General features: G+C 34.9%; 1 protein-coding gene across 15 annotated transcripts in view; it reads right to left on the bottom strand.

The window, feature by feature from the left end:
- Window positions 1–27433, bottom strand: part of CDC42BPA (CDC42 binding protein kinase alpha) — a 214874-nt gene that overhangs the window by 43560 nt on the left and 143881 nt on the right. For 7 of the 15 annotated variants that reach the window (XM_016157423.2, XM_016157428.2, XM_016157425.2 and 4 more), the window contains 8 exons: window positions 25376–25481; window positions 19839–19963; window positions 16801–16906; window positions 16235–16383; window positions 14610–14701; window positions 12307–12383; window positions 11262–11309; window positions 3411–3449 (listed from right to left, as the gene is read on the bottom strand). In XM_016157423.2, the coding sequence (XP_016012909.1) occupies window positions 3411–3449; window positions 11262–11309; window positions 12307–12383; window positions 14610–14701; window positions 16235–16383; window positions 16801–16906; window positions 19839–19963; window positions 25376–25481 (742 nt within the window). The remainder of the gene's footprint in view (window positions 1–3410; window positions 3450–11261; window positions 11310–12306; window positions 12384–14609; window positions 14702–16234; window positions 16384–16800; window positions 16907–19838; window positions 19964–25375; window positions 25482–27433) is intronic. The other 8 variants (XM_036235379.1, XM_036235384.1, XM_016157433.2 and 5 more) reach the window with 3 other exon arrangements.

Here is a 27433-nt window from a genome sequence, read left to right as displayed (position 1 = left end):
ATAATTGGGTTTATAATTATAGAAAGAATGATAAAAAGGGGATACTGCTAAATGGCAAATAAATAGTTAATGTTAACTGGACAGAGCATTTTGGTATTATCCAAGGAAAGATCTTAGAAACAAATCTTATTTCAACAGTATAAACACTTCACTCAACATACCTAACCTGTAATCTATTTAGAAAAATAAATAAGAAATACCTTTATATAAATGTGATTTTTTTTTCTATTTTGTAGTTAACTAATTCTTTTTTTCTAATTAAAAATACTTTAAGGAGTTATTCTGATCAATAGGCATTAGAAACATCTACTATACTCCAATGTCATTTTTATTTGCTGCTCTACTGTTTGGTGAGAAAAGGCAGCAGAAAAACTGAGTATCAACAATATTTCCCACAACGCATAACACTGTCACATAAAAAGTTGATAATGTTTCCTAAATCTATTAAGATTTTGCTAATGAATAATTCACAAATGCATTTTTAGAGTAATGCAGTAAAATGGAAGTTTCCATCTCCCTGGGTACGAGCTGATTTTTAGATGACCTACTAAGCAAGAATTACTCAAATTCCGCAGTTCTTCTCGTAAATAATAAAAACAAATGAGGTACTCATCTTGAATTTGTATTGATGGGCTTTTTCTACAAGTAGCAAAACATTTTTCTAAGAAATCTGGTTTTAAAGTAAAAGATACCAAGTTTTATAAGAAGTTGATATAGATGAAAAAATAGCTTAAAGCTAACATTCTGTTTTCTGTTGGTAAATAGAAAACTCTAAGTTAAAAGAAAAAAATCCAATTTTTATCACCTTTATCCTTTAGCTAGAAGTATTCTGGAAACAAAGTGGCAAGTAATCTAATTTTTTGTATTCAGTAACACTTTATAACTTCAAACTTTTGGTAAGGTAATTATTTCTGTTAATTGAGCTTATGATAAAAAACAGTATTATGGAAATACCGTATCATCTGGACAAGAGTAAATATGATATTTTATTATTCTAAAATCATAAATTACTGAAGTTATGACTAGTAAGTGTAATCTTACTAGTTACATATAAGGTAATGTGTTTCCCTTTATGTAAATTTCTCAAATTATTTTCAATATATTGATTTGACTACCTGGAGAATTTACAAATATTCTAAGAAAACAAGTTATGCCACATTTTGGTTATTTATAATCTCACACAGTGTTTCTCACTATTAATGAAAACAATTTGGACCTTTCCATAACATTTGTATTCAGATATTAATAATAATATCAATGACAATCTTTCTTACATTATGCTTAATTAAATAACACCACTTCTAAAGAACATAAGTATTCAAACTGTATATGAGGCTTTACAGCACACTGGAAATAAAAATACAGTCAACATTCTATAGTATTATCTCATTTTTTTATTTCACAGTCGCTTAAAGAATTTTAAATTTATAAAAGTATTACGTACTTTGTTTAGAAACATGGTGTGTAACATAAAATTGTATGCTACCATCAGATTCAAGGCCGCGGCCAGGGCGGTGCCTACAAGTGTGCGGCCTGCGGTCTGTAACGCGTCGCTGTCCCAGGGCCACTGATGTCCCTCACTGTTCTGCTGAGACGTTTCTATCTAACTGTGGAACAACCAGCAATTCCTCAGTCACTGCCTCACAGGCATTATCACTTTCAGTGGTGGACTTTTTACCTGTCAGATACTCAACCAAGGAAAAACGGAAGGAAGCCTGGAAAGCAAATTACCACAGCTACCACACCTACGTTTAAAAAAAAATTTAATGCATCATAAGTCAGTGGGTCCTGGTTCAGTGTGGTTTATTTAATTCCTACAGAATAAAAATATAGACTAAGAAACAGGGACCTTATAACGGCTATTTCCCTCAAAAAAAAACTTTCCTGATTTCAAGATTCACAGAAATATTCTGGGTGGCCAAGGTCTTTAAAAGTCTGCAAGGCAAGTAGATATAACTAATCTATGATAAATTTAACTAGAAAATACAAAACCTCTCTGAATTATAACCTTATTTACAAACAGTTGTAAGTTTTGTTAATTCACAGGCTGATGGTTTGAACCTAATATAATTGGACACACAACATTTTGATCTTCCCTTCTAGAGGTCATATGATATAATTAACATACTTGAATTAATTTGACAAACTGAAACACCCGATGGTTTTAACTCTCTATAAGAGTTAAAATAATCAAGGAATCAGTTGGACAGGCAATCTTTTCATAAACTTCATTAACTAACGATATATCAGTTGAACCTGTAGTTCTAATGACCATACCACTGGTATCAGAAACTCATAAGCAGCATTTGAACTGCTTACTCATTATTAAACAGTAGTTTAAAAATATGTGCTATATAAAGGTTAATCATGTTTATTTTACAATCAAATCTCTATCACACCAGAAAGATAAAAGCACAGGAAACAGTGGGCCACCCCTCTCCCTACGCCCTCCATGTTCCAGAGAATTCCCTGGTCTAGAATTTTTCCAACACCAACGATCATGAAGCTGACAGGTGAAAGTTAAACACATATCTAACTTAGACTTTCCTTTTTAATGATACGATTTTACACGGTATATGAAAATCAGAGCCAACAATGTCAGCTGGCCCACTGCGTCTTAGCTGAAGACTATGTAAACACATACTTTGGTGTTGGGTGGAAGCTGGTTTAGAAAAATAGAGACCTTTCCATGAATGACTTCCCCACTCTGGGCATATCAGAATCTTGGAGGGTAGAGGTAGTGGCTGACCCATTTCAGATTGAGAAACTCTGACTTAGCCTCAGCATAGGAAGATGTTTACAGTTTGTTATCAATGCGTATGTCATATTACAAATATTTTTGAAATCTTGGTCATACCTTAGAACATAAATGTTATGTTATTAACATAATAGCTCCAAATCTATAAACAGTTAGTACTAAAAAAAAAAAAAAAAAGACTATCAAAGATTTCTCCAGAACTGATATACATAAAATTATTTGCATAATATGAATTATCAAGTTTTCTTTCTATATAATTAACATCTTTAAAAAAAATCTCTACATATTTCCTTATGTCAGATTCTTATTTAGAAAGTCATTTACTTTGTATGTGACCAACTGAGAAAGCACACTTTAGGATTACTTTTTTCCCCAATCAAAATAAAAAAAGATACTCTATTATTTTAGTAGTTTGGTTACAGAAATTTATATGAACATTCCTAAAGCTTTGCAGCCAAAGCCAAAAAAAAAAGAAAAGAAGAAAAAAATACAGAAAAGCAGGTAGCGACAGCAGAAGCAGCAGCACGAAGCATGCAATAAATGTAATAATACGTCACAAAAAGGTTAGCATGTTCTGCAACCACAGGCAAATAGGATAAGAGATCGGGGGGAGGGCATCGGGATGGTTACACAAAGTGCAATAGTCTCTTACACGTCTGCCTTTGCTAGCTGGAGTACAGGATGGAGAGCGCTTCAACAAAGAAAGGAGAATACTACATGTTACAAATATTTACACACATGACTCAATGACTATTATTGTATTAACAGACAAAGTATATAAACATACAAAGACACATTTTTTTGATAGGTTGAAAGGACGTGTTTTTTCAGGAAAAACTGGAGGATAGCACAGTAAAGAAACAGTTGTTCAGGCTAGGTGGAGGAGTGATACTAAGTTTTCACTGGACCTTACACCAACGGTGACCCATGAAATAATGCTCCAATCAAGTGACGAGCAATTTCTTTTCTGAAACAGTTGGCAGTAGCAACTTGAAATGTCAGAACAAAAAGAATCTAAATAATTCTGAGTTAGTGCTGGTGAAGCATTTAATATTTAAATAACTAGTCTTGCTTCCGATATTCACCTACCAAATTCTTACTTTCTTCAAAAATGATTCTTTTAAGTGATAAGAGCTAAATTAGGCCTTCAGATTTATTAATAATGAATTAAAACAAAACCAGTGACTTTGACAATTCTGTCCATCCTGACTGGATATTGGGCTTAGTCAAAAGAGAGACCTTCGCCTTTCTGGCACTAATGAATTAAGCGACTAGGAAAAAGTAACAAGTAGGTAAAAATTATATCAAAATATTTTTCAAATTTTTGAAACTTTGTGATGCACAAGTAGTAGAATTCACAAATATGAACTACATCTAGTCAGGTGATTTCCTATCTTCACTTCAACCTAACATTTATTGAGGGTTTATATATGACGGGCACTTATAAAGGAGACACGGCGGGTCACAGACTGGTGGGGAAGACATCAAGCCAGTGACAATGTGATAAATGCTGTAACAGAGGAATGTACGAAGTTTGTACAGGAACCTGGAGGAAAGATATGCAAGGTTTTTATCGGGACCTAGAGGAGAGAATTTATAAATCGAGTCGACAGAAGGTTTCAGAGAAAATTTCAAGGGTAAGAAACATCCTTTGAGATGATCGGTTGTATCTGTATAATACTCTGGCAGGTGGGTGTCCTTCTATAGGACACTGGAATGGGAGTGACTTGAACAGTCCCAGAGTTAACAGCAAAGCGGGACTAGAAGGCCTGCACGCTTCTAAACGAGTTTTCGTTTCTTGGTCCAGGCCCTCTTCCATCATGCGGGGGGCTACAGTCTCAGACTCACGCCCGGTTCTATCCCCTTGGTTATTAACAGGAAGTACCTGTCGCACGCTCTCCGCCCCCAATGCTTCCTCTCGCTAACGTACAATCTCTTTTCTCTTTTCCTTAATAATGATCATCGCTGATGTTTATCATGTGTATAATATATACTTTCCAAAGTACATATATAAACTCTGAATTCTCACAGAAACCCTTAAGGTAGGTAATATGATCTTTATTTTCAACATGAAGAGAACAGATTAACTTGCCACAGGTCACAAAACAGATTACGTGCTGGAGCTAGGATTCAAACTTTCTTAGATTTCTCAAAAACAGTGTAAGATCAGGGTCTGTACTCCAAGTCTCTGGATTCTCTTCTCAATATAATACAATTTGGCGTCTGCTTCAATCACTCTAATGAAATGCTGCTGAGGTCAGTCGTTCCTGTTTGTCCTATCCTACCGGCCCCCTTGGCTGCACCCGAGGCGGCTGACCGTTCCCACTTTAAAACTCTGCAGTCCCTTCGTTTTGGTGACACGACACTTTCCCCAGTAACCTCATCCCCCGGACCACTGCTCCTCCTTCTCCCTGGGGAGTCTCATTCTCCCAGCCCCTCCCGAAGAGAGGTACCAGGCTTCTGCTCTGCTCTGAACCAGAAGGGTCCAGAAAATCTTTCCCTGGGAGACATCGTTTACTTCCAACTACACCATCATTTCCAAACCTTTGGTGCCGGTTCAAAGCCTTTTCCTCAACCTCTGATCCATCCAGAAAATCATCTGCGGGCGTCTTCACGCACACATCTCTCAGGTTCCTCAAATGTAACCTGTCCTAAACGAAGTTGGCCACCTTTCCCCTCTGTTAAACCTTTTAACAATTACTACACACTGCACAGATGGAGCCTCAGCTCCACCAGGGGAAGGCAGAGTCACCCTGATTCTGGCCCTGCTTCTCTTCAAACTCATTTCTTATCACTCCCTGCTTTACCCTTCTTGCTTTCAGCAAACTGAACTGAAATCTCCCAGGCCTCTCCCTCCTCTGCCCCACGGAGCTCCACCTGCCAGAATGTGCTCCGATCCAGCTCCTCGTCTATTTTACTGACCATAAATAATCACCTAGGCAGACCCGGCTCAGGCAACATCGCTTTTAGAAAGCTTTTCTGGACCCTCCTGGTTCAGTTAGACGTCTCTCCTTTATACTCCCATGATATGCGTCCCTATCTTTTATTACTGTACTTCTCCCAATGGTGTTATAATTACTTATTTAGATGTTTGTCTTTTCTGCCAGACTCAGATCCTTAAGGGTAGGAAATATTGAACTATACTAAGTATAAAGTCTGTATGAATCCTTCTGAAATTCCACAGTACTTAACCTAAGTGTGTCTTACGGCATTTAGTACTTTCTACCTCAAACAGTATATAACTATGTATTTATTTCTTCTGATAAGCATTTTGAGGTTTAGTTCTAGGTCTGATTTATACTAGTATCTGCCTTTGGGCAGAGCATAGTATTACATACTTAAAAAGTGCAGAAATGTTTAACATAGAGAAATCTTTTACTTTTTATTTTCTTCTAGATCATGCTAAAACCATGAAAAAGAGCGTGAATAGCTCAGAGTAAATATATTACCGCTATACTAAAAATAAGTCAGAAGTCTGTCTTTGCATTTGAAGAACACATTTTCTGAGTTGTCACTGTATAAAACTAATAATGATGCTAAATCGCCGTAGTATTAATGTTCTTTCCAAAGTGTCTACCTATAAATTAGACAACTATTTTTATGTTTTCAATAGAAAAGGGCAAATTATACTTTTACTGATGGTGCAATTAGAGGACAACACACTCACTCTCTCTCATACACACCACGCACACCATGATTTTCTATAAACATTGAAATTGGTCTCATACCAAACACTGGAAACCAGTATGTTGTCTTAATATGTAATCATATATCATTTTAAAAAGTATATTTTACATCTAGGTCTATAAATTGCCACCGGAACTTTAAGGCTGATTATAGAAATAAGCATACAAGCAGACACCATAAGTAATTTATCTTATGGACACATATGTGGCTAATACATTCTAAGGTAAGTTAATGAATTTCAGACATCTTATTTAATAAAATATTGAGGAGGTAACAGACTATGTAGTCATGGTTCTTCCCTTCTAGATTGCCTAAATATATTATGATATGCCATAAATAAAAAATATATACTACACACAATAACACAATATAACATATTGCCTGAATGAATTATGGATGAACCGCACATATGACAACTTTGTGAAATGTGAAAGTTACGTTGTGCTTAAGATTTGGGGGAAAGTTTAAAAAATAAGAATTAAACGAGGAAATTTCAGGAGTGCAGTGATTTCTCAGGAGGATGTAGGCCGAGTTTTGGTCATAGGATTAAGAAATCTTTATAATCTGTGTTTTAAAATTCCGTCTTCCATCAATCCTCACACATGATCAACTGTCCCCGGACGGCTAAAACTAAGCTGCTAAGCCTCAGATTTCTGTGACTCGTTAAGCCAGAGTATGAAAGAAACTAGGGAACAGAACAATGTTAAAAGCAAGAGATGAATGAAGGGAGCCAGGAGCCAGAAACTGAAATTAAATATTTTGGAGCATCTTAGTAAGATTTTACATGGGACTAAAACCAAGCGTAGAACTCAGCTTTCTAATACCCTCAGACTACCTGCTGCTCTTAACACGCCAGCTTACGAGAGAACAAGATTAGGACCAGACGGCTGGGCTATCGCTACCACTTCTATTCCTGTATGTTTGCCCCTAATTCCTTGACTTGCTCTTCCCTCAGCAACCTTCAAAAAGCGAGTGGGTACATTCTCATTTGCCAGGTAAATAGGCAATGTCCACTTTTGTGAACAGAGTGTAGAACTGTAATTCATTAAAACTTAAAACTTATCTGGCATTCATTTAATAGATGACAATATGTTTATCAAATATAAAAACAAGTTGTTCATTTATTAGACTATACTTAGTATTACCATCAATACAGTCAAGTCAAACATTTTTGGGGGTTTGTTGAAAAGAAGATGAAATGAGCAAAAGGGGAAGCTTCTGTAAGCTCGGTCTGATGGCCCCTGGATCTGTTAGCACTGGGACGATGGGGACTGATGGGGAAGCCCGGGCTGCCGTGCTCCTTCTGCCCTGGCCTGGTTTGCTACCGGAGGGTGAGGCCGGGGCTAACGTGGAGTGATCGTGAGCCGTCCTGGATTGGGATCAAGGGGCTGGGAGAAAAGATGAGGGTAGAAGAGGGAATAATTCCCACAGCAGAAGGGACTCTGGTGTGCGTTCTACTGCTGTCTTCACTCCTCATCTGGGAATACCTTACCCAAGAGACCACTTATCAAAGTGGTCCCAGTTGCTCTTAAAATGAACTAAAACTCCCTGTCCTAAAGAATGTAATATATATCCCCTTTATCGCTAATCCCAAATCCTAAAAAAACTTACTAATGGGAGAGTGTCATGACAAAAAATGGTTAAAACCACCAGATCAAATATTTTCTAAGGTTCTTTTCTCCTTCAAAAGTCTATGATTCTACATGCAGAAAAGCCAAATGCCTAAGTTCTCCCGTGTCACAGAAGCAGAGTGTCGAGAATGTACTGTGCTTTGCCTGAACCAGGGAGAAAGACGAGACGGGTGCCAGGTGTGCGCCTTCCTGTCGGCCAAGGCCACTCTCACACACGCAGAGCTGTCGAAGCACCATAACTTAAAAGCATCTTGATCCAAATGTCTTCCCACAGTACCCCAAATCCTAGCGTTTGTTTGAATTCTGAGTTAACAGGCAAAACATACTGAGGAAAAGTCAGGGGGGGGGGGGCGGGTGGATATGTGCACTGTTCTAAGTAAAGGAATTATAATTTCAATAGACCTGTGCAGGAGGGTTAAGAAAAACAGTAGAGGTGATTTCAGAGGACGGGGTGCTGGCTACTGCTCTGCAGAGGCGGAGGGTGGTATGAGGGCACCAGGCTGCCATGGGGTGCCAGGCAGAGAAGGTCAACGATACGTGCACCCCAAAGAAAACTTCATTTCTGCAATTTCGCGGGATACTAGCCCTATTCCCTCCTATACCTGCAAGTTCTAGCTACAATTAAAATGTTAGATCTTCCACATAACATTTTTTACTTTTCTATAGCAATGAGAGAAAACAAAAAAGAACTAGAGAATGTGTTCTATGGGTTAGTTTAGCATTAGAGTCTACTGACTATAGAGGGCAGTTATGTATTATAAGCATCATGCACAATAACATAACTAGTTCTGGTACGAAGAATAATCAAGATTTATTCTTTAATAATTCAAATCCCTATGAGAGAGGAAGTTTCAGAACTTGAATGTTATACTAAATATCTTGGACGCTGAACCCAAGCATATCAAAGATTGAATACCATTATTGAAAATATATTTCTACTATGACTTTGAGGATGAACTGGATGACGATTCGAGAAGGGTAGACAAAATTATAAACTATAGAGAGAAGAGGTTTATGCCATAAAATATGAATTAAGAATACAAAATATATATATATATATATATATATTTTAATGGGAGCTGACTGCTGGCCTTTGCTCTGACAGGTGAAAAATCACTTCCCAATGGTAATGTTGTGATCTGCTAACTCTGGAGGAAGTTGCAGGGATTCATATTGGTGGTGGGTGGAAGGATGAGTGGTGAAGAGCGAAGCAGTGAAGTAAAACTGAATTGACGGACAAGGAAGGAAGCTAAAGAGAATATAGGAAGGGAGAGGAAGTGGCCTGTTACTAGTAAGAAAATAATAACCAGTATTACTGAGAGACTTCCATGCATTTTAAAAAATTCTCAAACAACTATATATGAGATTTGTACTATTGTTATCCCTGTTTGTCCAATGAGAAAACTGGGGCATAGAAAGGTTAGATAACTTGGTCCAAATCATACACCTAGAAAGCAGCAGAGACAGAATTTGAGTCAAATCATGGGCCTAACCAATAAATTGGGAGAAGAGAGCTTAGACAGCAAATGAGGGAAAAACCATGCCTTTGAAGAGCTGGAGCCTGAATCATAAACATTCAAGAGCCTTTATGAGCTCAATTCCTTTTTACTTTATCGTAGTTATAAAGTAAACTATATTACTTTATAACAGTTGTAAAGTTCCTTTGTACTGTTTTAAAATTTAGTTGTATGTTTAAACTGAGTTTATGTCGGATAAAAGTAGGTGAAGGACAAGAAAGGTTCTCTTGGAGGAAAAGTGCAAGCAGGAAATGGTGGCCACGGCTGGGCGGTGGCGGTGGCACACAGCACTGAGGACAGAGACAAACTGCTGCCCCTGAGGCGAGCGTCCCCGCGGGCTCCGCTGCTGAGGAGAGCTGGCCTATCTGCCAAGACACAGACTATGACTGCTTCACATTCAAAGACTGTTGTGGGAGAAAAGGGAATGCAGAGAAGAGTTTGTTTGAAAGAACAATGAAAATGGTTTTCCAGTAGAAAGAACGATTAAAATAATTTATTCAAACTTCCCATTTTTTAAGGCAAATGATAGTTGCATGAAAATACCATATTGAATGTTTTCTTATAGGAAAATATATAGCAGATTATAGCATGAAATACTATTGTACATCAAGAGAGTGTTCTTTTCATCACACTGTAGAATTAACTAGAATAATTATTTGTCTCAAGAATGATAAATAGTTCCCATTTAGAATGGAAAGATGCACACTTTGGTATAAATATTTCAACAATATCGAAAATCACTTTAAAAATACGTTTTCAAAATCTAGATCAAGAGTTTCCTTTAGTGAGACATTATGTTAAACATTCTTCTGAATATAATCATTATATTTAATAAAAGGGAAAAATAAAACATTTAAAGAATTTCCACTACTTTAAAAAACAGTTCAATGTATAATTTCTGCATTTGAATCAATTTTATTTCCCAATTTCTGGAAAGACTGAGTGTTTAGCATGATAACAAAATGCTTTATGACAAGGATTATTAACCTATTTAATGTAGAATAAAGAGAATGCTGGTATTTCTGTAAAAAGAATGAATCACATACATTGTGAACTTCTATATTACTAAGTGTATAGAATTTAGAAGAGAAAATGATAATGCAGTCAATTTATAGTGCATACAGTACATATGTGAACTAAAATCACTTTCCACATTAAAAGAGAAATGCTGTCAGCATAAAAAATGATTTGTACTCAATCACTGTTACGATAAAATCTCCTGGAAGATTTAATAAAACTTGTCATTTTTTTCTGATTATACCATCAGAGGTTTATTCATAAGTAACAAAAGAATTAAACAGTAGGTGCTGAAAAGAAACGAAGAATGTGAAATAGAAACCACCATAAAAAATAAAAATGAGCAATAATTGATATATAGCTACATAGTGATGACAATCAAATAAGCAATCCAGTTTTCAGAACTGTTGCAAATAATGAAAATACAGAAATTCTCTGATGGCCAATTTTTCAAAGTACATTTTTACTTTGTAATGTTTAATAATAATAAATTTGTAATTACATTTAACATAAGAAGGAAGCAAATTATGGCTCACAAAGAAATTATCAAATGTAATATTCCTAAAACTGACTGCATTAGGCAAATTCTTCATATCAATTCACTGATCTCTTTTACTGAAGGATGCATTGGTTTGAAAATCAAAGACTTACGTCATCCAAAAAATCAATCAGTGAAGATGAGGAAGAAGAAAAGGAATCCTATTTAACGAATACAGCAATAAAAAAATAGAAAATATGGATGAAGCAATTTAATAAGAACAAATAATAAATCAAAACTCTGTAAAACAATTGAAAGGCAAATGACATTAATTCAAATAAATAAATGAGAAAAGCAGTCACTACCATTGTTTTTCAAGGAACTTAGAAATTCATTAATTACTTTTTAAATGGTGTTTCTTTTTCCCTTTCCCAAACGAATGAAATACAGTTCAGATACTGTGACCGAATGTAATAAAATGAATCTCAAGGCAAATCATCAATAATCGAATTCGATGTAAGCACTTCAGAAAATAACAACTGGAGGTAGGAACCATCATCTCTGCCTCTCACTGTTCCCACTAAAACGTAAGCTCCCGGAGGGTGGGACAGTGTCTGTATCTCCAAGTACCAGAACAATGCCTTGCACAGAGATATATGATCACGTGCTAAATACAGATATAATCACTAACTTAAATTTTCTGGAACAAAAATATACTTTCTATTGCAAAAAAATATTATAGCAAGGAATTTAAGTACCAAAGAGTGATAGTAATAGAATCACTATTTCATTAACATAGAATCTGCTGAATACACTCTATGTAATACTTTTTTTAAGAAAAGCATTCCTGTTACATACATACCTCTAAAAAACTGAATTAATTTGTAACTAGAACAGGCACTGCCCTATTGTGAGCTCTGACATTTTCAATTGCTTTTTACTGTGGCGTTATGCTTTTGCAGAAAAAATAGTGTCAAAATTATTTCAAGTTAGGATTTGTTCTGCACTTACTGTTTCTCAGGGGAAGAGGTGAAATTGCCTTTAAATTTTATAATGACTCTCATATTTAGACCTTTCTTACATGTTTTTTTAAATACAAATGTGATTGTAGTTTCCTTGTACGTGGGATGCAATAAAAGTTTTATCACAAGTGAACTTTAAATCACAAAGTGATTTTTAAATTGACCACGGAAGACATCTGAAAAGCTTAATACTTACTTCAAATTGATCCAGAGCATCGGTAGGCGTATTCAAAAATGCCAAGAAAGAATGCTGTGAGTCTTGGTGCTCTATACCTAGAAGACAGCAGCAACTTTTTTTAAGACTAGAACAATTAAAACTAATTTTCATGGGTAACCTTTCCTGTCTGAACCTATTAAAAGCTGTTCGAAAACTACTATATTTTAAAGTTGATCAATATTATTAACTCTACATTTTTTAAAAAACAAATTATATAAATGTTTTTTGGAATATCACTTAATAGTTAAATTATTATCAGTCTCTATGAAACACTTGTTTCTTAACTTGAGTTCTTAAATTTCTTTTCATAAAAAAAACACCACCACATTAAATCTTTTGGTAGACTTGAATTTAAAAAATAGGACCCTGATTTTTTTAAGCTAATTTCTCACCAAACAAGGTTTCTGTTTTGTAATACTCTTATCAAGCATAAGTGCTTGATATAAATAATCTTTGATAAGAAAATAATGCAATGATAAAACAAACATTTAATTATGGAAAAAAACTTTTATCAAGGCCTCAATTTGGATTTAGATATTGTTTTATTGACAGAATGAAGAATTCAAAACTTAGCTTTTCTCATACTAATTTAAAAATTTTATGTGTATATATTTTGGCTATGGTGTTAACTTTTAAATGAACCATTTCCAAAATAATTTTTAAAATATATGTATAACAAGTACTAGGGAGGAAAAAGCTGAACTAACCAAGCATACATTTTTGATTTCCATATCCTTAGGACCTAACATCGACTAATTTGTATGCTTTTCATGTTACTCTCTAATAATGTACCATAGTTGCTAGATAAGGCAGAATGTTAAGAAATTCATTCAGTTGATAAATATTTGTTGAGAGCCTATTATGAGCCTATGCCAAACCCTTTTTAGATACTAGGGATATCATATAAATAAGGCAGAAAAAAAAAACCTTGCCCTCGTTTAGTAAATATTACATTATATGAAGTAGTACAGTACATCACATTACAACATACAGTGAAATTTTATTATCCTGCAATATTCAAAATCCAAATGAAAAGCTATAGGTTAATATGCTTTCATAAAGCAATGCGATAAACGTTTCTTTTCCTCACAAGTTTACGTCTATTCCGAAGAAGATGAGGTTGATGTCATCGGGTGCGTTACATTAAGTATTGTGCATTGGTCTCTTTCCTGTGTAAAGTGTCTTTAGGGCCACAAGTCCTCCATGTCTCACATTCTTTTTTCCTTTACTCACTAAATAATATACATAGTTCCCTTCCTTTCTTCATGTATAAAAACCCAGCTGGATTCTCATTTCAGCACAATACCTTGTGCTCTTAATCTGAGCTCCTAATTCACTTTTTCTGGGTTCTTTCCTTTCTTGTTCACTAGGACATTCAATCAACAGTCATTGCACATCTACTACTTTCAATGGCTTTTTAATGTTTAACCCCTTTATGTGCACAATTTTAAAGCAGATGCAGAGACCCAACCGGCGTCACACCACTGTGTGCTACAGGGTTAGGAAAAGACAGGGAAGCACACGAGCACGACAGAACGCCCACGGACCACGGCACTGTTCGGTCGGGAATGCTGACTTTGTCAGGAAATGGGGTTCCAATAACTGCATATAAGAGATGCCTTCATTTTAGAAAAGAACATTCTAAATTACTTTTTATTAAATCTTTACTTTCTTAATGCTCACATTATGGAAAGAAAGTTTAAGTTCATGTAATAGAGCTACGAAGCACTCTGAGTTGCTTTTCAAACTAATGAAAAAATGCTCAAGTAATATTTACGAGAAAATGGGAATAAATCCCGGGAAATCCCACAGGGTAAGCAATTTAACAATCGAACACGGAAGACGATGCTGAAACGCCAAAATAGTTTTTCATCTGCCCTTTTAATTCTGAATTAGATTAAGCCTTACTTATTTCATACATTGCTTCCTCAACTATCCTGGGAGTGACTTCCCCATAACATTGAGGAATAGGATAAAATACTTATAAAATAATAATTTTCCCCAATCATAAAAATATTGTGAAAATGTCCACAACACTGAAAAAGTTAAATTTATGGCCAAGTGGGTTTTTCTGTTACTATGAAATCTTTAAAACAATCTGTGTTAAGTAAAACAAAAGGACTCGAGACTAGAATGCCAATGTGAGCACGTCCCACACCCGTATGAGGCCAGGACGCTACGTGAGCAAGTCTTCCACCTACACGATACGTTGGTTTTTGCATAATAAACTGTATTAATAACAGAACAGTAAGTCCTGATTGATGCAAAAAACATTCCCATACCCTTTTCAGATCTAAGTTCTTCAGTGTCCTTTATCAGTTGTTCAATCTCTGATAGTAGTTCCAAGTTCTTCTTCTCTGAATCTTTTAGTTTACTTAAGGAAGGGGAAAAAAAGGAAAATGTCATTATCTTTATTACTGATTAGTGAGCCATCATGTTGGACTTATTTGGTTTAAATGTCAGTCATGCTAAATTAGGGAAGCTGCGAACTACTGTAAGGACAAATCCAGCCTGTCACCTACTATGTAAATACAGTTTTGCTGGAACATGGCAGGCCCGTTCATTTACATATTGCCTACGGCAGCTTTGGCCTACAAAATTAGAGCTGGGTACACAGAGACTTTATGGCCTCAAAATATTTACTATCTGTCCTTTCATAGAAAAAGTTGCTGACCTTAAGCTAAATTATTAAATTTAAAAAATGTTATAAAATCACAACTTAACTTTAGAGTTCTGTTAAGACTTCTTTCATAGAGAACAATGAGAGAGTATATATATACATATGTTTATAATTTTGTTTGACTCATATCCCCCATTTATGAACAAATGTATAAATCTATATGTCCTAGGTACAAGAAGAGCATTATTACAAATTACAACCCAGGAATGACATTCAGTAGGCTCCTTATGCTGGGATCAATTCATACTCTTCAGAAAAAGTGCCCCTCCCCTCCATTTTCAATGTCACTCTAGCACGTTTAAGTAAAGCATACTTAATTTATGTCTAGATTATTTATAACAAGAATTTATAATTCAGCTGGGCTCCCATGTATCTGGCCTATAATTTGATGCAAAACATGAATGACTGCAGTTTAAGATTAAGGTTTCACACCATTAAAACCTGAATTTATGGAACTAGATTTCTATTTATGACTGAATACCTTTTGAAACTTGAGGTATTCCAAGAACCGAAAGGATTTTTCTATCTATATTTTTATCTGTAATATGAACTTTCTATTGTTTCTCTATATCGCCTATATTGACAGATCCTGAACCACGTTTATATCCAATCCAATTGTGATTTTCATTTTATAATTTTTCAGAGTATAATTTGCTCTGCTGTTGTGATAAAAACTGAGGAAACATTCATTAGCTAACTTTGCCAGAGACTGTGAAGTATATACTTTTTTTTTTTAAACAAATAAAAGAACATGAAAACAATTAAAACTAAAATATATGATACCATTATGAAATTTACCATCAATAGAACTTTCATTGTAAAAGATCTATGACACAGGCCAGAATTTTCAGATGACTGTATTCTGGTCTGACCACATGGTATTCTTATACTAACATGTTAATCCTGAACATGAGAGAATTTGAAATTTAATGGAATAAAATGAGAATCAACTAAAATTTGCAAATAAGGGGAAAAGTAAATAACAGAATATTAATTAGTACTAATAATTCCACTTTACAAACAAGTCAGAGAAGAACAACACTGTATTAAAATCCTATCGACTGCAAACAAGGCTTGAAGGCATCCATGCATTTTCAAACCTTCATAACTTCCGGTCATCACGTGAGAAAAAACTGATAGGTAGGAAACTAAACATGTAACTTCTCTCCAAACACTTTTGGACCAACGCGGAAGTTATTCTAGCAGGACTGTATTATTAAGCCTTACCATTCCGTTAGGATGTTAGATGCTTTAACTTTATTCAGCTCTTCCTGGATGGCCTGTTTGGCTCTTATTTCTGCGTCCAGAGCTGACTGCAACTCCAGTCTAGCTGACATGTCCAGTTTCGCAAAACGACGCATTTTCCAGGGCATATCCTATGAAATGATATGACTGTTTTCAGCTCCATCCTATTTTATTTTTAACATTTAAATTTACTAATCTGAATAAATTTGGAAACTGCTTAAAAGCCCTATCTTTCTCTAATTACAGAAAACATTGCTTGTGAAAACATATCATTTTTCACTAAATTCAGAAATAAACATAGGCTCACATATGTGTTTATTTTTATAGTTATTACAAATAATGGCTAGCCATACAAATTATAGTCAAGCAGCTATGTTATGATTTCTAAAGACTTGGGCTGATTTCTCATGAAAAATTTTATGGAAATCAGGCTGAAGCCTAGACGCACAGATCTAAGTACTCAGATTTATTAGAATGTTTTCTGAACCACCCCCCCCCCCCCCCCGCCCCCGGCCCTTGATAAGTCTCTGTGCAGAATGGCAGCTTACTGTGGCTCGTGTACCCAAGCTGGAATTTCTTAATGCTTCTAATTCTTCAGTCATTTTGGAAGCTAAGGCCTGAAGGTATCCTCGTGCATCCTTTTCATCACTGACCCTAGAATACATATACATAAAGTACTTAAGTAAAAGAAACATATAAACTTCAGTGAGATATACATTATTTTAAAGCATCATAAAGAAATAAGTGAAAAGTGATAGAAATTTAAAGGTCTACCACAATACTGTCATCAAGAGGAAGAAGTGTACTGACTGGTTCAATTATCTACGAGTTAAAGCTCGCTGTGTTTAGCAAGGTCCACATTACTCATATCTGATAAATTAGTAAAACTTTACCTGTGAACCACAGAATTAATACTCTTTAAAGCTAATATCTTTACTTCCCTTCCTCCCCTCCATCTCTCTCACGATTTCTAAAAATGTTAAGATTTCTCATTAATTGGATTCTACCATTTTATGTTATAAAAACCCAACACACCCTTCTTAAAACTGAAGCACACTTTATGTAGAAAGTTTAAAGCAGAATATTCTGCAAAAAATCAAAGTTGTATTGTAATAAAGCTCTTCTGTTTTCTAAAATCATAAAAGAATTAAAGAGAAAAAGATTGAAGTCTACTGAAACTTAGTTTTTATTTACTGTCTTAAGACTATCTTGCTGATGTAACTATTATAATTTTGGATAAAAATGTTTTTGAATTATATTCAATAAGACAAATTGCACATATTGGAATGTCTCGAGAGAAAGTGTGTGTTTTGTTATATCTCCTCCAAAAAAAGGTGGAAGACCAGGGGCAGAGAGCACTAGCATGAAAATCTACATAAGAAGGTGCTATTCTCAAGAATGGAAACTGCTGGTATACAGGAAGCTATAATTCCACGAAGAAAAAAGCTGAAATTTCCAGTGCTCAGAAGTAGACTCTAACAAACTTTGGGGAAGAATATTCGCTTTGTGCAGGCTGCTTGTTTTCAAAGACAAAATTCGGGCCACTGAATAGCTATGAGGAAAGTACATTTTAGGAAAATGAATATGTGCCTGTGATGTGTGCAGCAGAAAAGTTTAAATCTCGAGCCTTGCTTTAGCAACTTTAGAATTTAATCTCCTGAGGACTCCAGGGATGACTCACGTCCCAGGCGGGACGGTGTGGGTCTGCATGAGATTCCGTCGCACTACCCAGAATGACCCTTAATTTAAAACTCATGAGTTGCTCGTTTCTGGAATTTTCCACTTAATATTTTCGAACTGCGGTTAAAATCACAGAAAGTGAAACTGTGAACAGGAGTGATTACTGTACATCGCAAGTTTCCAAAAACCCTGTTTGGCATTACTTCGTTTTTGACTATAACAGACTAAAAAGACTGTAAACAGCCTGAGACGCTTGATGTTTATAAGCTTGGAGAGAATATCTCAGAGAGTAAACTTTCAAGTAGGTGAGAACTCTTGAGAACAGGGAATATATCTTTTACTTTTAGCCTGCTAAGTATTTAATAATCTGTTGTCTAATGTAAGTCCATTTCTAAACAACAGCTTTTATGCAAAGCGACTTCCTTGTAGTTCTGTCTTCTGCATATTTCCCTTGAACGTGAAAAGCCCACAGTGTCCGTGGTGTCATGAAAAACCTCCGCCTTCATCCCTTCACCGAGCCTTTTCAGAGCCCACACTTAAAGCTCCTTCCTTTGCCAGAACCGCTTCCCATTCCAGCTGAATCCCTCATGCCTGTTCCTGGGACATATCCGTGGTTGGGATTTGGTCGGATCAGCTTTGTGTTCTACAAAGTCATTTCCAGGTACAGCTTAATGATAAATTTGATTATGTAACAATGGAGTTACAAATAAATAGTCATAGTTTTTGATATAAGCTTGGCCAAAGATTAAAATGATTTTGCTTCATAAATGTAAGACTTGATGACGAGGACATAAATTAAACATTAATGTATCATTAACTGTACTGTTTGGAACAGAACCAAATTTCTATGACAGTAGCATTTTCCTTTAGATATTCACTGAACAGTCACGTTATTAAGCCAAAGATGAGTTAACATAAAAGCTCTACAGTTAAGCCAATATCAGGATACCGGAGTCATTTGGGTAAGATTACTTAAAAAAGGCAGTGTTTATTCACTTTCGATTTTATTTAAGAAGGGGGTTATTAATCTGGTATGTGTAAGGAAAATGGAAAAAATGCTTAAAAAACTAAAATAATAGTACAAGAAATCAAAATTTCAACCAAATGAATGGTCTATAAATATATGAAGAAACTAGTTGTTTTCAGATAAACAAACATCCATGATTTTCCAAAAGAGTCAAAAAGTTAAAAAAATAAATATAAAAAGTTAAACTACCTATTATCATTAGAAAATAAAGTTCTTATTGGATTCCACTGTCTTTGTGTATTAAAAAATACACAAATTTTTACAAATACAAGAAATCACTTAATGAATGAATAAAAAGATTACTAAGGTAATTATTCTTTCGAAAACTCTTTAAGTTCTTTTTATTACTGTTAACTATTCTCTTAAGGAACAGCTGGTAAAACTAAACTGTGACCACTTAAATTTTTTAAAATGCCATGTGTGAATTAATCAGTTATAATTATAAAAGAAGGTGATGGCACATTTCCCGCTTCTAAATGTTTCTCCAAACTTTGTTTCTTAAAGAAATCCCGAACACAGCGATTTTGATCTCAGAAAGCAACATCTGTAACTAGTGAATAATTTTCTTTAGTTCTTTAAGGACTATCTTAAGAGAGAATAAAATTTTTTTTTTCTTAGAAAGAAAACACCAGGTTTTGATGATGCTGTATAAAAGCTGACAGGATATTTGTTGGAGTTGGGAAAATGAGGAACATAACAGAAAACACAGTGGAACACATTTAAGTAATAAATAATGAATCAGTAATAAAGCTATGCTTTTAGGGTACCTAATATGTTTCAGAGCAAAAAATAAGGTTACGTGTTAGTCACCTTCTTGAATGTACGACTTGCCCTTTTCCCCCAAATCACTCACAAACACGCATCTGGAAGAGCACTCACCACTGAATTATTTCTGTGATCTGGGCTTCCCAATGTGCCACGGACTCCTTCTTGTCTGCTAGATCTTTCACTTCTTCCTCTAACTGCTGGTTGCGCATACTTAGGTTCTCGTACAGAGCGGTGAGCTGAAAGGGAGTTTTAAGACATGCGTGACTTTTAGAAAAAGAAATCCAAGGTGCTCAGAGGCCTCTTGTTAAATCTAAAATTCACCATATTCCACTCGAAAATGCTTATCTTCCTGATTTATTAGCATCAGCCACCCACCCTTCTGGTCAGCGAACAAGGAAACAACGAGCGCTCTCTGAACTCCCCTCTGTCTTTGCTTCTTGCCCTCCCTCCCTGCACGAATCCCTTCCCTTCGTGAACATTCTCCATTTGCCTGAAGAACTCCCCCATGGTGCTGGTAACCACGTCTCTCTTTTTTTTTGTATGAAAATGTCCCTATGTTGTTTTTTTTTTTTTAAAGACATAAAGAACTTCAATTTCATGTAAGAATGGTAAGTATAGCATAAGTGATTTCTCATGAGCCCATCACCCCACCTCAACAGTTATCACCACCACACCATTCTTAATTCATCTGTACGCCCGTGTTGAGCATCCTCCTGTATCATTCTGAAGCAAACACCAGAAATCATCATTTTATCCAGATATTCTGTGTACAGATATCACTAGAAATACACTCTTTTTAACTATAATGACAGTATCATGATCATATGTAACACATTTAACAAGTTTCCTGACATCGTCACATAGGTAGTAATTGTTCAAATTTTCAGTTATCTCAAAATATCAAAAAACTTAACAGTTTGTTAAACTGAACCATGATCCCGACAAGTAAACATAGTTTAATTAGGTTGTTATATCCTTCGAGTCTCTCTTATTTATAGGTTCCCATGTTAGCCCATTCGGGCTACTGTCACAGAATACCACAGACCGGGTGGCTTAAATGAGAACATTTATTTCTCACAGTTCTGGAGGCTGGGAAGTCCAACATTCAGGTGCCAGCGCATTCGGTGTCCGATGAGAGCCTTTGTCATGGTTGACAGATGGCCGCTGTCCCGTGTCCTCACATGATTAGAGAGGTGAGGCAGTTCTCTGGGCTCCCTTTTATAAGGATACTGATATCATTCATGAGGGCTCCATGTTCATGACCTGATCACCCACCAAAAGCTACACCTTCAAACACCATCACGCTTGGGACAGGGTTTCAGTACATGAAGTTTGGAGGGACACAGACATTCAGGCCACAGCAGTTCCCCTGGGACATTTTTATTTTTCTTGCAAATTATTTGTTCAAGAAAGTAGGTTGTTTATCCTGTAGAGTTTCTAAATTTTTGCCTTCATGGTATGTAAGAGTTTAGGTTGACAGTTTTTTCCTTCAGCACTTGGAACATGTCATTCCTTTTCATTCTTGATTCCATTTTTTCTCTGTTGGGAAGTCACCTTTCAGTTTACATTTGCTCCTTTGAATGAATATCAATGTGTCTTTCTTCTCTGGCTGCTTTTAGGATTTTCTTCGGTTGTTGGTTTTCAGTGGTTTTTCTCTGATGTGCCTAAGTGGGATTTAATTTCTATTTATCACCTTTATAGTTTGTGGCATTTCTTGAATTTGTGGTTAAATGTTTCTCACGGGTTTTGGAGAATTATGGGCCATTAACTCTTCAAATATTGCTTCTCCGACAGTCTCTCTACTGCTGGGAAGGCAAACGTTCAAACGTCGGATCTCTTCGCCAGGTCCCCAGTGTCCCATGTGCTCCTCCATGTATTTCCATTCTCTTTGATCTCTAGCCGTACTGTAGCCTGGAGATTGTTTCACTTACCTACTCCTTCCCTTGGCTGTATCCAATCGGCTATTAAAATCTTCTACTGGATATTTCAGCTGTTTTATTTTTCATTTCTAGAAATTCTATTTGACTCTTTCGTATAGATTCCAGCTGTGTGCTGAAATTCTTCATCATGACTTCTACTTTCTTGAACATAAAAATTCCAATACTAGGAATCCCTGCGGGTCTGCTTATACTGACTTCCTGGTTTTCTTTTTTTTTAATTCTTATTTTGTTTTTGCTGTTACATATTTTTTTCTCTTGGTTTTCAGGGATTTGGTTGTACTTCCTGGGATGTGTGATATTTTTTACTACATGCGACACATTGTTTATGAAAATTTTATGAGATAATTTGAGGTTCCTTTAGAGAATATTTAATTTGACTTCTCACAGGCAATTGGACTAAGGATAAATCAGGGACTAAATTACTTAAAGGCAGGGTTTCGGTCATTGAGGGGTCTTCTCTCTTTCCAGTTTACCCTTATTCCTAAAATGTGGCCTTTTAATGAATCCAGTTTAAAGCCTGAATTGAATACCGAGGCTTCTGCACCTTGGTGGACATTGAAATTCAGTGTTTCTCCCTCCAAACCTGTGAGCCTGTGGAACACTGTGCTCGGCCTCCTGGATTCTCAGCTACTCTTTCATATCAGTGGCACTGAACGGGGGGCTCATCTCTGCACTACTCTCTATAGGGTCTTAGCCACCTTCTCTCTCCGATGCCTTCTTGCAGATGAATACTGTGGAAAGTATTCCTATGGTATTATTTTTTTTTTAAATCCAGTTTTATAGCTCTTCTTGGTAAGGTGGTGGGTATGTTAGCTAACCTGTCATAGTCAGAAGCAAAAGTTGTTGCTTTATTACATTTCTAAAAATTCAAATATTTGCACACAATTTTTATTTCAAGGCTACAATTTTCTGATAAATGGTCTCAATCTGCCATCATTCTTATCCCTTTATTCCTTTTTGATATGATGGTAGCAATATTATGCTAGTTTCTTTTCGATTACTTAACTTGAAGGAAGTGAGTTTTTCTTAGAACTATTTATAATGGTTTGTGGGAATGAGGGGCCATGTGATGATTAATTTTACATGTCAACTTGACTGGACCACAGGGTACCCAGACATTTGATCAAACATTCTGGGCCTATCTTTGAAGGTGTCTCTGAATGAGGTTAATATCTGAATTGGTAGATTGAATAAAGCAGATTGCCCCCCCCCAAAGTTATTATGAAAATTAAATGATTTACATAAAGTAACTCAGAAGAGGACCTGCACATAGTAAATTTTTACCTAAGCATTAGTTTATTTTGAATATTTGGGAATGAGAATTTTTATTATTTGTATATTAACATATCTTGCTTATAATAATTATAAGACTACACAGGAATGTGGAAAAATACTCATAATATTTTAAGTGAAAAGGTAAATTAGAAAATAGAATGTATATATGATTGCAATTATGTAATAATATATATATGAACAAAATCTGGAAAAAACATAAAATTAAAATAGTTGTTTAGTGGTGATAAGAAAATGGGTATCTTTTATGTTAAGTATTTTCTATATTGTTTTGTAATTTTACTTTTCGTAAAATAATTTAAAAACAGATACAAATGGTATGTTTTCTTACTAGAAACCATTTACTTTCACTCCATGGAACATATGGCTAATTTTATTTGCAGTAAGTTAGTTATCTTTTATTAAAAAGTTTAACTTAAGACTTCTGAAAATCTCAGCAAATATTTTTTTTTCTATTTCTTTTCTAATTTTAATTTTTGGAGTTTAAAAATGTGAATGTGAGAATGTATATGTTATAAAATTTATGTAAGTTTCAAAGTTAACATAATAATTGTTTTTTGGCTTCTATATCCAAAATTCTGTTGAGAAGAAATTCAGTTCTCTTCAGGCTGTTTCTCAATGAAAAGTTGGTATATCAATGGCAAAGGTATTCTTTGGTTATCTCTCATGGGGAAAATACCCAATTCACGCCAACTAGAAAATGCATAAATGGAAAGAAAGAGTGAAGATGTGCAGATAGGTGGACTCGGTTAAGCAGAGAAAGAAGCAAAAATTGAATAAAAGGAGCAAAAATGAAAAATGGAAGAAGAAATCCCAAATCCTTCCCTATTTCTCCATGAATAAATATTTCCTTATTATCATGTATCATTAAATACCTGCCTACCATATGAATTTGTTCTCAAAGTTATACAAAGTTCTACTTCATCATATCTTTCAATTTAGCAAGAAAAGGTAATGTTTATTTTTATAAACTTAGGAGATAGTCTTTTATTTTTACCCTTCAGGTCTCATCAGAATCAAGAGTATTATTTAAAACTTATTTCTAAATATGTATTTTGGGTAAACTCAGAAGAACCTAATGATTAATAATAAAACTAAGGGGTGAATACAAGATTTGATCTACACTCAATTTGATTATTTCCCAATACACTTTTTCTTAAACTATAATACCATCTTCTGCTAAATAATTTGCTTTAAAACTCTACATGAAGTGGCTTTCTAGAATTTAATTATATTTCTTACCTCGAGATAACTCTTAACAGAATCTTTAAATTCTGCCTTATATACAGAATGATATTTAATTTTGAAATCATATTAGTAAAACACATGAAATAATTATGTAACTGATTTGGATAAAGAATAAATATTGTTAGTTTTATTTTAGTGGAAATAACTAAGTGTTATAATGTTCACATGATAGTTTAAAAAAATCCATTTATAATGTTTGTGTATATCAGTTCTATAAAACTTTACAAAATGAACTAACGGAGTTCTTTCTCAAGTCGTTTTTAACTGAACAAGCAAAGTCCATTTTAAGTGCTTAGAAAACTAAATAATCATGGGGAAGTAGAAAGAGAAATAAAAAGATATGGAACACAATGAAAAATTGAGATAGAATGAAGTCTCTCTTTTATGACTCCTTAGTCATGGGTTTTCAATCTGTTATTAGAATAACTAATAATTGACATAACACTTTTATTGGAGGAAAACCTTAGAAATCATTATAAAACACAATTAATAAAATCTTAAATGTAAATAAAATTATTAAAACTCCTGGCTAATATTTGGATTTTTATAACTGTTATAAGCTAGCACCGGAAATGCAGAATGATGGCTGTTCAAGAAATCTGACGCTAGGTAGAAAAATATTCCTTAAGTATTTAAGTATTTGAAATTTTGTTCATAAATCTGTAAAAGTTTAATCTATGCTTCTGCTCTTTATCCAAGCTACAGAGTTTAGACAGAGTTGGTTTCTTTGGATTCTTACTGGTATTATTTCTAGCTATTATCAGTTCTCCCTCATGAATATGATATCATTGTTGTCAAAATTTCCAGTTTGGTTTAATTGTCCCTGCTCTTGCCAGCCTTAACTTAGTCATGACAGAGTAAGTGACAATATGAGAGAAAAGAGTAAAAAAGAAAATAGACTGAAAGTGAAATAAAGAACAGAGACTCAGAAAAAAGAAATGAGACAAAGAATAAGATTAGATAAGCAAAATCCTCTCTTCAGAAGACTCCCGTACAGACTGGTACAACCATAAACTGCCTTGTATCATACAAACAATCCTTGAGTATGAGGAGGAATATTAAAACAAAAAAAAAATGTATGCCAAATTTAAAATTACACTCACAATTTCTATCACAGTGCTAAACATCTAACATGTGCTCAGTGAAATGGGGCGTTCGGTCACTCACCTTATCAAGTTCACTTGTCAGTTTTTTATTCTCTTCAGTTAATAATACTTTTTCTCGTTCATACTGTTGCTTGAACTCATTTTCGAATTCTTCCCTTTCACTTTGACTAACACAATTCAAAACATAAAAGAAAAAAAAGGAAATGAATTAAAGGTAAAATGGTGTCCCATCTTGGCTACTGTACCATATGCTTTATTCTGAAAAGTCACTTAGATCTTGATTGTTCCAAATCCCAATCCTTTCCCTTAAAAGTAAAAGTCATAATCATTCCCTTTTAAATAACAAATATATTTGTTTAATAACATCTTCTTTTTCATTTTATTTCATTTCATGAAAATCTGAGGAAGACATCTGTGGTCTGTAGACTTCCTGTTTGTGTTCACTTTATTTGGCTACATATAAACTACAAAGTGTGGGAAAATGATGTGTTAGGGAATGAGGATAAATGGACCACAATATGATTCTTTACACTCAGCTCCAGATTGCACAGAAAATTCACAATTCTATCTCCAACAGTTCTTTCAATACGCTCAGCCCTTCCTTCCTTCTTACCTAAGTACCCACCTACCTACACGTATATACATAAATACACAACAAATTTAATATTATAAACTAACTTAAAATGATAGTTCTGGAGGGCAGAACTAATTAACCTTTAGATGTAAACACAGTTCTAATAGACTTTTAAAAAACCTAAGGGAGAAAAGGGAATCAGTTTTTGAAAAATGAGATATAGAAATATAGACGAAGAGATTTATATTGATAGTAGTTTAATGAAAAATGTTAGCAACAAATAAAATTAAATGCAGATCGGTTCTGGGTAATTTTATGACTGCTGCCAAATCAAGAAAGAACATAAGTAATGACTGATTTTAAAAATGTAATCTTAAAAATCTTATACCACTATATTATTGAATATAAATTAAATTATAATTTAAATAACAACTTACTTCTCCTGTAGTCTTCCTCTCTAAATGGTAACTACGTTTTCCTAATTGCTAGGGCCCCAAACCTTAGTATCATCCTTGATAATTCCTCACGCTATATCTAATCCATCAACAAATATCATTATCCTTACCTTTAAATAATATTGGAGATTGAACATTTCTTACCACCGATTCTGCCACCACCCTAGGCCCAAGCTGCAATCATTTTATTTTTTTGGCCCAGATTATTGCTGTAGACTTCTAAATGGTTTTACTACTTTTCCTCTTATCTAAGTCAGACTACTCTTAGCCCAGTAGTCAGTATAATCCTCTTAAGATGCAAATCAGTAGTTGTCAATTTCCCACTCAAAATCCTATAATACTTCCTTCAATGGTTTTACTCAGAGAAAATAGTTGGAAGTCAACTGAACACACCTTACGAAGCCGTACGTGATCTGTCCCCAGTACCTCTCATACTCATCTCTTACTAGTCTTTCCCCTTAACTCTACTTCGGCCACACTAGCCTCTTCCTTATTATTTTTCATAGACTTATTTTTTAGAAAACTTTGAGGTTCACAGCAATATTAGGAAGAACGTCCAGATTCCCCCTCTGCCTCCTGCCTCCCAACAGGCAGAGTATAAACTATCTCCCACTATCAACATCCCTCGCCAGAGTGGTACCTTTGTTATAACTGATGACTCTACATTGACACATCATTATCAGTCACTCTAGTTTACATTAGGGCTCACACTCTTGGTGTTGTACATTCTTAGGGTTTGGACAAATGTAGGATGACATGCACCCACTATTACAGGATCATGCAGACCTAGTTTTTAAAACTCCTCTGTACTTTGCCTATTCATCCTACCCTCTGGGATTCCACAACCACTGATTTTTTAACTATCTCCATAGTTTTGCCCTTCTCGTTTTTTTTAACGGACTTGTTCTTCTCATATAGAATGCTGTTCTCATACATCCATAGAGCTATCTCCCCTCTGTCTTCAGCCCTCACTGAGACGCTACCCCCTTAGTACAATTTTCTCTGGCCATCTTATATATATAATTGAATCCTCTCCCTTAATGCGTCATAGCTCCCATTCACTGCCTTATTTTTTTGTTCTTGGCATTTA

Source organism: Rousettus aegyptiacus, unplaced genomic scaffold (assembly GCF_014176215.1).
Source record: "Rousettus aegyptiacus isolate mRouAeg1 unplaced genomic scaffold, mRouAeg1.p scaffold_m13_p_18, whole genome shotgun sequence".
In the NCBI taxonomy this organism is placed as follows: domain Eukaryota; kingdom Metazoa; phylum Chordata; class Mammalia; order Chiroptera; family Pteropodidae; genus Rousettus; species Rousettus aegyptiacus.
The sequence above is the reverse complement of the archived record's forward strand: the minus strand, read 5'-3'. Positions and strand labels throughout refer to the sequence as shown.